General features: G+C 39.7%; 1 protein-coding gene across 1 annotated transcript in view; it reads left to right on the plus strand.

Moving 5' to 3' along the window:
• Positions 1-10,987, plus strand: part of LOC135209662 (juvenile hormone esterase-like) — a 58,123-nt gene extending 47,136 nt beyond the window's left edge. The window contains 9 exon segments of the mRNA XM_064242395.1: positions 331-516; positions 991-1,184; positions 1,777-1,927; positions 2,708-2,886; positions 4,040-4,184; positions 4,186-4,194; positions 7,138-7,297; positions 8,281-8,395; positions 9,038-10,987. Of these exon segments, the coding sequence (XP_064098465.1) occupies positions 331-516; positions 991-1,184; positions 1,777-1,927; positions 2,708-2,886; positions 4,040-4,184; positions 4,186-4,194; positions 7,138-7,297; positions 8,281-8,395; positions 9,038-9,130 (1,232 nt within the window). The 3' untranslated portion in view covers positions 9,131-10,987.
• Positions 10,988-12,485: the final 1,498 nt, after the last annotated feature.

A 12,485-nucleotide genomic window follows, 5' to 3' on the forward strand; every position in this document is an offset into this window, starting at 1 on the left:
CAACATAGAATTCAAAATGATCAACATAGGAGTTTTTGGTAAAGTCAACATAGGATTCTCAGGTAAAGACATAGAATTCTCAGGTAAGGTCAACATAGGATTCTTGGGAAAGGCCAACATAGGATTCTCAGGTAAGGTCAACATAGGATTATTAGTTAAGGTCAACATAGAATTCTCATGTAAAGTCAACATAGGATTCTTAGGTAAAGACAACATAGAATTCTTAGGTTTCTTAGGTAGGACCAACATAGGATAGGTCAACATCGCACGCTGCGACCATGTAGGGTGGTAGCGCCATCAACTCATCTCACATGGCAACTAAACTTCCAGGGTTCCTATCCACGGCGGACTCCGTGATCCCGGGGAACTTCGGGCTGAAAGACCAGACGATGGCTCTCCGGTGGGTGCAAAGGAACATCAGGAGCTTCGGGGGAGATCCTCAGAGGGTCACCATCTTCGGCGAGAGCGCCGGCGCGGCTTCCGTCCACTTCCAGATGCTGACTCCGCAAGCGAAAGGCGAGTTGAAAGAATGAAATATTTTCTGGAATATCCCAATTTCATTTATGCTTCAGAATTATTATTAGATTGAATGAAAATCATTAATCAAATTCTGCGTCTTATAATCTATATTATTCTATATAAATTTATATTTACAACTTTCAAGTTACAATTTTTAAGCTGGAATACCTGAGTATATCCCATAATCTATATTATTCTATGTTAATTCATATTTACAACTTTTAAGTTAAGTTGAAGTACCTGAGTATATTCTGTACCCTGTATCATTCTACGTTGATTTATACTGAACTTTTAAGCTGAAATGCCTGAGTATATTCTATAATCCATATTATTCTCGCTGTACTTAAATTATTCAATACTGAATTTCAGACCTAATGCCCTACCCAACTTTTCCCTAATACCGTCAGATTTCCTTCAAAACAACACCGGCCCTCGTTTTATATCTGTCTAAAAGGCTTTCACCTTCCGTAGGACTGTTCAGCAGAGCTATCACGCAGTCTGGGAACACCTTCTGCCCCTGGGCGCTGAAAACCGACCATGCCAAATACGCCAGAGAAGTTGGACAGTTCGTAGGGTGCAACATTGACGAAGGAAATCAAGCTTTCCTGCAGTGCCTTCAGTCCGTCGAAGCGAACAAGATTGGCGTGGCTGCTCAGGAACTGATGGTAAGTTCGCTTTTAATTGGCTGGATCCATAGAGAATCTTCAGATGTGATGCTGTGGGGTGACAAAGAGTCCAATGTTCTGGTTTTGCTGTGCATTCCAGCGATTCCCAACCAAGTTTCATTATCACGAGCTCCGCAAGAAATGAATATGTTACGAATGACGTAATCTGAATTGACCTCGCTCGAAAACCCAGCGTGGAGTCAGAGGAATTTGTTTCTGGTGATTAGAAACTTATTCCTCGATATAATGCAATTAGGATCCCACAATTAGCTGTAGGTCCCGTTGCTGAATAGCTAATTGGTACCTAGCGTGTAAATAAAGATTTATAGTCCTTTGGTCTAGCCCTAGGAGAACTGCTCATCAGCTCTCAGTGGTCTGGTTAAACACAGCCCTAGGAAAGCTTCGATATAATATGGTTCGGATCCCACAATTAGCTGAGTAGCCAATTAGACCCTCGCCGCATAAATAAAGATCTAATCCTTCAGGCCAGCCCTATAGAGCTGTTTTAATCAGCTCGGTGATCTGGTTAAACTAATATATACCCAAGTTTTTTTCTAACACTTTACTAATTCATATTTTGTCGTCCTTCCAGAGGTGGTTCGTCTTTCCCATGCTGGCTTCGCCCAGAGTAGACGGTGACTACCTGCCCGACCATCCTGTTCGTCTGATGCAACGAGGTCTCTACAACAAGGTCAACCTAATCTCAGGGGTCACGGCTGACGAGGGAGCAATATTCTCACTCCGTAATTACAACTCTCTCTCTTCATTAGGCCGTATAATCACAATGTGCAAATTTTTTACATCAACTTGCACATGCATTGTAGTTTGTTACTTTTACGTTCATAATTGATCCCTGATCCCATTTAGTATTTGCTGAGAGCAGCCTGACTTGTTGAACAGCAGAAGCACCAGTATGGAGTAAATGTTTTGCTTAATTACTATTCTCCATGAATTTCAATACATTTTTATCTATTTATCTAATATTTTTTTATAAGTGGACCTCCTCTTCCTGTAAAGGAAAATACAGAAATGAGAGACCCACTTAGCTAAACAAAAACAAAAAAAAAGAGCAAAATGAATTAAAAAAATAAGTAAACAGATAAAAATGCATTGGTATCAGGATCTAGCAAGATGGTTAAAACAGTTTTTGCTAAACAATAGTATCGAAGTCACACGACTTCCTTGTATACACTGGCTCTGACATAATTCTAGCTTGTCCCTGACTGAAGATGCCCTGAATATTAACTATGCAGGAAGTAACATTAATCTAAAGTCCAATGTGAGCAGTACTAGCCTGAAGATATGTGGAAGTTATACAGTTTTATACAGCTGCATACAGTTGGAGATCAGTTTGAATGTGCATGGAATGAAAACCAATTTGGAACGTCATTTTCCATTTCAGCTCTTAATAACCTCTCACAGTCCCAGCGCTTGGCTTTGGGCCTGAATCCTGTATTCCATTTTATTTCATTGTGTTCTCCGGTAAGCGATCATAAATATCTAAAGATGTGTTTCCTCCTCAGCTCTGTTTAGCCGACCAGACCTTTTACCAGCTCTGCTGAATAACTTTGGGGAAAATGGTCCCTACAGCCTTGGTCTATCAGTGGAGGATAGCGAACCCGAAGTGCTAACGAGAGAGATCTACAAATTCTACCTAGGAGGAGTTGTTGTAGATGCCGAGCACGTAGACGGATTAACGAAGGTAAGTGAGGGATTTTTTTATTGGTCTTAGTACATTTAGGATTAACGGAGTACTCTGTGAATCCCGCGTACTACACCAAGCACTAGCAAATCTGGTACTATTTTTATTTGGCTTGCTAAAGTACGCTCAGTATGAACAGAGTACTCTCTGAATCCTGTGTACTACACCAAGCCCTGGCCAGATCTGGTACTATTTTTATTTGGCTTGCTATAGAAATGATAAATTAAGTAGTCATCATTTACCATCACATCTAGTGTCCTTTATAGAATTGGAATAACCTTAGCATTTGTTATCTTTCTTACCATTACGCTACTTACTATAGTAGATTCACATCACCCGTGCATCTGATGTCTAGGCCAGTCCCTTACGACGCTCCTGATTGGCTGTTGATAAGCCAATCACATGGCTGGAAACTCACAGTCTCTCTCGAGAGAGAGTTCACATAGGCAGGATGTATATTCCTCCTCAGCAGGAGAGGTGGAACATACATCCTGCCTACGTGAACTCTCAAGCGAGACTGAGTTTCCAGCCCTGTGATTGGCTTATCAGCAGCCAATCAGGAGTGTCGTAAGAGACGATAACGTATCCCACAGGAGAGGTGGAACATACATCCTGCCTGTGTGAACTCTCTCTCGAGAGAGAGAGACAGAGTTTCCAGCCCTGTGATTGGCTTATCAACAGCCAATCAGGAGTGTCGTAAGAGACGATAACGTATCCCACAGGAGACGTGGAACATACATCCTGCCTGTGTGAACTCTCTCTCGAGAGAGAGACAGAGTTTCCAGCCCTGTGATTGGCTTATCAACAGCCAATCAGGAGCGTCGTAAGGGACTGGCCTATATAGACATCAGCCGTACGGTTGATGTGAATCTACTTTAGTCGTAATGCAAACTTAACATCGACGTACTATTTACTATCGTAGTAAGTGATATGAAGATTCACGAACTTAATTAAATTACTAAAAAATAAATAAATAAATAAATAAATAAAACAGCAAAGGACTTCAATAATGTCTTGATAGCTATAGGTCACAAGAATCAACCTATAACAAAGTATATATATATATATATATATATATATATATATATATTATATATATATATACGTGTATATATGTATATATCAACATCAACAGCAACTTTTCTTTTGGCAGATGATGGGAGATCGCCACTTCAAGATTTGTCACGACCTGTTCTCCGACTTGCACGCCAGGCAGAAGGGCGTGTCCGTGTACAGATACGAACTGCTACATCACGGACAGATGTCCGTTACGCGCGTGCTCAATTCAAACATCCCGGGCGGGCAGCTGTAAGTAGCCTACTTCACATTTTCAGAGTCCAAAAGTGTCCATAGTAAGTTTTGGCTTAATAACTTTTCGTTTAATGAGACGATAAATGATCAATGATGAGAACTGGGTACATTCCTTATATCCACACACACACTATATATATATATATATATATATATATATATATATATATATATATATATATATATATATATATATATATATATAACAAGGAGCCAACAAAAACACCAAATTGGCTACTTTCTACCCATTTTGCTGCCTAATGGACTCCTTATATTGGATAGATTTCTGTACATAGTACTAGCCCATCAAGGATCAAAGTATATATAGACCTATTTCTACAATGTATGGTCGATAAATTATATTAATGTACGATATCTAGCATTCAACACGGCGTCCATAGGAGCTTCTGCCAAGTTTAGGCTCTGGTTTAGTACTAGCAACTCAGAGCAGGTGACACGCAAATAACAAAGCCAAAGTAGCACCCAGTGTTGCAAATCTATAAAAAAAAAACAACGCACTAAATAGCGCAGGGCATAAGAGAGACAAATTTCAATGCATAAATATGCGTATATAAAAATGTAACACAAATCCTCTTATTTAAAAAACTGGGAAAAATGACTTTTCAGGAACAAATGATACATGTTGACAAATTAAATAGGAACACTCACCCACTCGTTTATTATCTTCTCCCTGAGCGATCAAGATGCGACCTAATGCTGGGCTGGTATTTCGAAAGGAACATAAAATGTCTTCTGCTGACTTACAGCAAACACTATAATCCGGATCTCCCTTAAAACTGGTAGTGTTCATCACTTATAAAGCTTATCGACAGCAAAGTTTTGTCACTATAGCCTACACGGTTTTCATTGCCACTATAGTTAAGCGCACTCAATCATCTTGATTCCAGCCATTGCTGTCGCTGACCAAGCTGGTTTGATATTACATTTTTATTTGGCTTGTTTAATCCAAATACGAAAAGCAGTTACTTCTCTTGAAATATATATATGGTCCGTTGGTTTAAAACTGCATCCACGTGCGATAGGCTATTCATTTTAGTTAGGGAACAAGAAGAGTTTGCATAAAGTCAGTTCTATTTCATTTACACCTCCGCTACCGTAATTTAACACAAGGAAATACGACGTCTATGTGCAATTCGATTAACGGTTCAATAACCCATTATAACAATGTTCTTTTCAATCTGATGCAAGAAACGGCAAAAATAGTTGTTTTAACATTAGTACACGTTGCCATCACTGACTCGGATTTATCAACAAGCAAAAGCCATTGAACTATTTCCTCTTCAAAAGTGAGTTGTCTCATAAAAACTATCAAACGGCAAACTTTGCGCTCTACTTCATAAAAACGTTATATTACAAACAGTAACTTAAGTTAAAACGACATAATTCAGTTATAATCAGTTTCCATCGGAGATACCATAGTATACCCTAGTCTTAGATTGGAGTTTCTTCGACGTTTTCTATGAAACTGCAAATCGTGTTGACTTGTATTGTAAACCTACGTTAAAGTCACGCGTACTATTCAACCATATTGTTTGTTCTATCTGACGTATATTTAAGGGACTGGGTCGATTACATAATGTAATTCCATATGCGACTGGCCTAGGGGGATATATGAATGTAATTCATAATCAGATACTACATGAATAAGAATAGTTTCCGCACGTACCACAATGACTCTGTAGCCTACGTAGAAGCCTAGGCCTAGTCCAAATACCAAGTCTATAAAATTTCTATATTCTTTTTAATTTAGAGAAACATATTACTCTGACGCATCACTCGGGACTATTTGCAGATTTGGAGTAGTGGAACCAAACGTAGACACCACTAAAGTATGCTGCTTTTTGTTTTAATTTTCAATTTTTTAATGCTATTAACGTATTTGATTTATTTCATGCCATCTCAGCTAGCAGACTACGAATCGTCTATTGCCAATATTTAATAAAACCAAACTTCCGCTCTTTTCAACAATTCTATACTTTTGGCCCATGGAATGAGGCCTCAATTAGGCTAAGGAGTTCCTTCGTCTTTCGAGTTTTGGCCAAACATTTGACCTGTTAGAATACCTTGGTATATATAGTCACAAACTATATCCATAAATTACTATATAAATTGAACAGTGTCACTGACAGATATATGGAGGAATGGTGTTTCCATTATGATGTTCTTACATCTTTGTTAACTCTGGCTAGTACTAATTTATGTACTCTTATGTCTAAGAATAAATTACTGGCATGGCATCAACGTTTATTTCCGCCTATAGATATCATTGTAAACCACCGTTTTTACCTGTCACTCATCTGAGAAACACGGATAAAAACAACATCACTAGGAAACACGTGTCCCTAGCGAAGAAAAACGTAGTTTTGTTGACTGACATTGAAAGTAGTAGTTACTAGACTCATTTTCCAAGTCGGCTTTTCCTATAAACGGACCCTCAATATCGTGGTTCATTATCATTTCTCATGTTTTTTTAATCATTTCTCCCGTTCCTTTTCCTGGTAATGGAATCTTTCAGCATTCTATACTATATTTCGGCTCTTTTTATAGAGCCAAAAACTTTTTTCTAATATTTCTATAGTGGTGTGAATAAGCGGATAGTACTACATGTCTGCTTACCCAGTTTGCTGCACCATGAATAGAGAGAAGAGAGATGCCTTGAGTAATTATTCTTATCAGTTAATTTACATTTAAATTAAGTGACATTTATATATATATATATATATATATATATATATATATATATATATATATATAATATATATATATATATATATAGTATATATATATATATATATATATACCTTTACTTTTGAGGCTCAGCCTTAAGGCTGTGCGCACCCGCCTGTGTGTGGTATTTTTTATTTAATTTTTTTTTTATCTTAGCGCGTACCCAGCAATCTAACCATATAAATCTCGCAGGGGTAGCCCACGGGGACGACTTGTACTACCTCTTCAGGGGTGGTCCCCTCCTCCAGCCCTTCGAGCCGCCATCAGATAACCCGACTGATATCACGGCCGAAAAGGACCTTCGTCTGAGGGAGGCCATGCTCAGCCTCTGGACAAACTTCGCTACTACCGGGTAAATAATGAAGACCTCTCTCTCTCTCTCTCTCGTCTCTCTCTCTTCCTCTCATCTCCTCTCTCTCTCTCTCTATATATATATATATATATATATATATATAATATATTATATATATTTGTGGGCTATATAAGCACGCACGCATACAAATCTGCATACGTGTAAATAAGTAGTCTTTCCTAGCACAGGGGCAATTTGTATGCCGTTTGGATGTGCAGTATTGTTTTGGGTTTATCATGTCCTTGATTCAGTAATGCGCTGAGATGACTAGTCTTGTCCTCGCAGCTACCAGCAGGAAGTACATATACCTTCCTAAGGCGTATCCTATTGAAAGAGGATGGAGTACCCGGTGCTATACTTTGGGCTTGCTAGCGACGTGTCACCTCGCAGGTGCTAGTACTAATAAACATGGCGGGAGCTCAATGGGACGCCTTATTTAGTACTAGCCCCTCAGGGATCATTAATATTATTATAATATACGTTAATATAATCTGTTGAAATGGGTGTATATATTACTTTGATCCCCGGGGGGCTAGTACTATAAACACGACGTTCCAAGCAGCTTCCGCCATGTTTAGTACTAGCACCTTTGAAGTAACGCGTAGTTAGCAAGCCAAAGTAGCCCCGACTAATGTCTTCAGATTGTAGAACAATACGAAATTAAACGCAAATCTAACTCTAAGTAACTTGCAACTCTTTTAAAAAGCAATAGCTTGCACTTCAGCCGCAATTAGTATTAGTAATATAATATCCTGTCTTCATTTGTTTATTTAGGATGCTTTTCTCCTCCTCGGGAGCCATCTAATACATAATTCCTTGCTAGTTGTGGTCATACCATCCATTCGTGAGCCATTAAACGAGATATTAATGAAAGAACAGCATTCTTTGACACTGACACGATATTTATTTATCGTCGTTCCTGGCTATAAATTGCCGCTGAGCAAAGTTCTCCTGTGACTGATATGCCCACGAATCCCACACAGGAATCCAACCCCAGACGACTCCTTAGAATTCCGATGGCACGCAACAGACCCCAACGACTTCAGCTTCCTGAAGCTCTTGCCTCGGCCACGGATGACTTGTGACGTCAGGGAAAAGGTAGTATAGTTGTATTTTTATTAATTTGTCTGTTTAATCAAGGTGGTCCTTTGCGGCGTTCTTACGGCCCCTAGCTGCAGCCCTTTCGTTCCTTTTTTACTGTACCTCCGTTCATGTTCTATTTCTCTCTCTCTTCCATCTGGATAACCTCATAGGTGGCAGCGCTTGTCCTTCGGCCTAAATTGTTATATTCTATTCTTTGTCTACTTGTTGGTTAGGGTGCGTATTCATTAAAGTATAATATCCACAGACTTATCGCATACAGATCACAAGCAGGTTGACAACTTATAAGTAGTTCTGAATAATGCCTCATATTATCATTATTATTATTATTATTATTATTATTATTATTATTATTATTATTATTATTAAAGGGGCCACTGACTTAGAATTCAAGCTTCCAAACAATATTTTGGAGTTCATCTGAAAGTTATAACGATGGGATATAATAGGTAATATGACTATACTATCACGGCCCAAAGGGCATTTCTCCGTGATAGGTATGCGATAGTGTCATTCCCAACTAATTCTAAGTATCATCTGCTTGGAAACGAATCTGTTTCACATTGAAAATTATATATATTCAAGGAAATCATTTTATCGTTCGTTTTTTTTATTGACGTGTGTGTACTTGATTCGCAGGAGCGTGACTTCGCCAACTCACTCCCGACAGAACTCAACCGCCTCCTCCATCCGGACCTGATACGAGAGAAGGGTTTGAAGTCTGAATTGTAACAGATGGGTCATGCAGAAATCAAACGCTCAGTGATTAATTTAACACCGGTCTTATATTCTAATGAATTTACACAAGGGCCCGAGTGAAATTGAACTTAATATCTATAGTACCGGCGGGATTGAGACCGAACGAGGAAACCGGCAGAGGCAACGAGGGGGAACTACACGTCCACCTCATTTCTTGACCGACGACTAACTGCCCCTTCAAGGGGACGCCTTGGTTTCCTCTCTCCTCCCATACCCCACAACCCCCCCGATATTTTCCTTCTAGGCTGTGATTGGGTCTGGCACCTCTCCTTAGGTCTATTGACCAATGAGTGCCAATCTAGGTGACGCTAGGGACCAACGAACTTTTGGGGGGTGACGGTTGGGGGAGATGACGCTCTTCTCAACCTGAGAGAGGATGACCGTTGACACCTCAAGGAGTCTTGAGGGGAATTCAGGATTTTTTGGGGAGTTCTTTATAAACACTCTAGAATGGTTTATCACTCCCTCCCCAAATTCCTTTGCGTCCTCGCAAAGCTGCAGTCCTTGCCTTGTCCCACCTCGAGTCTCCTCCCTCACGGTACTGATTTATCTAAATTAAAATTATCTATCTTAGTTACTGGGGGCCATTTGACGTGTGTACAAACCAAAGGTTACAAGTAAATTGAATACGTCTTACAACACATAAGATCTTTACAAAAAATTAGGAACAATCACTTTTTCCTGGAACAGACCAAACAAAAAGACAGAAAATCTCACACATTTAGCCGCTGCACTTGGCAATCGCGACACACGGCATCTATTTTTATCACAATGCATCACGTCAATCTATTAAAACTTCTCAAAATAACAAAAACATAATTTAAACATACACAGAACAAAAATAATGCAGTGGAATTTCACGAAAATAAAAGAATCCTCCTGGAACGTCAATGTACATTTACTACTCTCACATGAAAATAAAAATAAATAACTAAAGAACCATGGAAATAAATATGGAAATTCAGGCACAAACAAAAATTTCATCGTATGTGAAAACCTTAAAAAAAAAACTTTACAAGCATTAGTGTAATTTATGAATTATAAAATAGGATGGAATCGGGGTTGCGGCAAATTCAACACAAATAAAAAACAGTAAATCAAAATAATAAAATAACGTACATAAGCAACACAACCACAACAAAACAAAATTACATACAAGAATATGATCCACAGGTAATAACATTTGTTCTCAAAATAATTTGGTCAATTTAAATAAAAAAAAACATAAATTCGTGACACATTACAAACTGGTCGAGATATCAAGAAATAAAATTTAAAAAAAAATAAATAAAACAACTGGTATGATTCTGAATCCTAGGCAAAGACGTGGGTTGGCATTTACAGACTGATCGCTGACCCCTTTCATTTACTTTGCCATAGCATTTACTTATGACATAGGCCCGGGAGCTCGGTCTTGTGCCCTCAACGCCCACCTGCGCTCCTGTGTATTTCACTGGCTCGCCTCCCAGATACCCGGCCAACCTCGGGTACGGGGATACTGGTTGGTTGGTGTGGTACACCAAATGTCTTGACGTACGGTGTGCGACAGGTGTTTCGATTTTCTTCCACATGATATGGTCTCCAACAGGCAGGTTTTATCCACCATCCTACCCATGGGTGGGAGCGTGTATAGGCATCCACGAACTCGCCATAATACTTGTATTGCCCTGGCGCCGCAGGAAGTGGTCTCACCACATTTAATGCTCACGATAGAGTATAAAAAGTACCACTTCGAGTGCCCTGATAAGAGACTGTTCTATGGTTGTATGCCATGCCTGGAATAAGGATTTACATAAATAAAATGGATGGTTCTTTCAATAAAAAAAAAAACAAACTTAACAGGTCGTTTTTCAATCGTATTACACACACGATAGTTACTTACAAAGTTATGTCTCTACGTATGCCAACCCAAAAGAAGTGCTCACGGGCTCTTCTAAGAGATCTTTCTATGCCTACATGTCCAGTATAAGGGCTAACATGAATCATGTGTATAGCTCTCTCTACTAAGGCTCGAGGAAGAACGACTTGGGCTCTGATATCAGCGGCCCTTTTTTCATTTTTACACAACAAGACGTCTTCCTCAATGAAGAATGCGTCCTTTGACAAATGCACAAAATTCGGGAACTCGTTGCTCTCACCTTTCACACAAGCCTTGATCTGGATAATCCAGGCTTCAGACCCTGACTTCCAACCAACACTCGCACACTCAAATAACAAAAATCAACCACACTTTCATTCTCCGGGCATTTATTCTGGAATCCCCCGGACGGAGTTCCACCTGAATTCAAACAGCTACCGCCTCGGCCACTCCCATTCAAATGAGAGTGCAAGCGAGATTCCCGTTTTCTGTGCGTCGTGCTTACGTTCGATTGACTGTCATTGTTCGGTACCGTCGCAACGTTGCTGGCACTATTGCCTGCAGTGCCTGAGCCACCAACGTCACGAGGTTTCTTTTGTCGTTCTTCCCTGCGCCCTGTAGCACGAGTTGTTACTCTTATGATGTTCCTGGAGAGAGCATCCGCCATCCTATTACCTTACCTGGGATATATTGAATCTTTATGATGTCAAACTCTAAAATTCGCTCGATCCATCGAGCCTGGCGATTTGTAATCTCGTTCTTCTTCAGCAGGTACGTTAATAGCTGATGATCTGTGAAAATCTATCCTGTGTCCCAGCAAAAAATAACGGTGTCTCTCCAGCAACCATAAGATCGCCAAAGCCTCTCGATCGAAGGTACTATAATTATTCTCTGCCCCTTTTAATGCTCGTGATGCAAAACAAACTGGTCTTTCATTACCTTCATCGTCAATCTGGCTGATTACTCCTCCTATCACAATATCACCTGCGTCTGTGGTCACTAAAAAAAGGACGATCGAACCTCGGATAAGCCAAGAGTTCGTCGCTCATTAGGACATCTTTTAATTTCTGAAAAGCTTCTTCCTCTTTCTCACCCCATTGGAAATCAGGTTGCTTCCTTCATGCATCTAACGGTCTCGCTATCTGTCCAAAATTGCTAATGAACTTCCGACAGTAACCCGCGAGTCCGAGGAAGCTGGCTACATCGTTCGGATGTTTTGGTCGTGGAAATTCTTTAATTGCTACAACTTTATCGGCACAAGGCTTAAGGCCTTCAGAAGTTACTAGGTGCCCCAAAAATTCTACTTCGGCCTGGAAAAACTTACATTTTTCTAAATTTATATTCATCCCATGACGCTTTAATGCTTCCAAAACTTGTATCAGGTTACCTTCATGCTCCTCTACAGTAGCGCCAACTACAATGATATCATCTAAATATACAAAAACTTAATTATAGAGGCTAAAACGCGTA

The sequence above is a fragment of the Macrobrachium nipponense genome, chromosome 38 (genome assembly GCF_015104395.2).
Source record: "Macrobrachium nipponense isolate FS-2020 chromosome 38, ASM1510439v2, whole genome shotgun sequence".
Taxonomy (NCBI): domain Eukaryota; kingdom Metazoa; phylum Arthropoda; class Malacostraca; order Decapoda; family Palaemonidae; genus Macrobrachium; species Macrobrachium nipponense.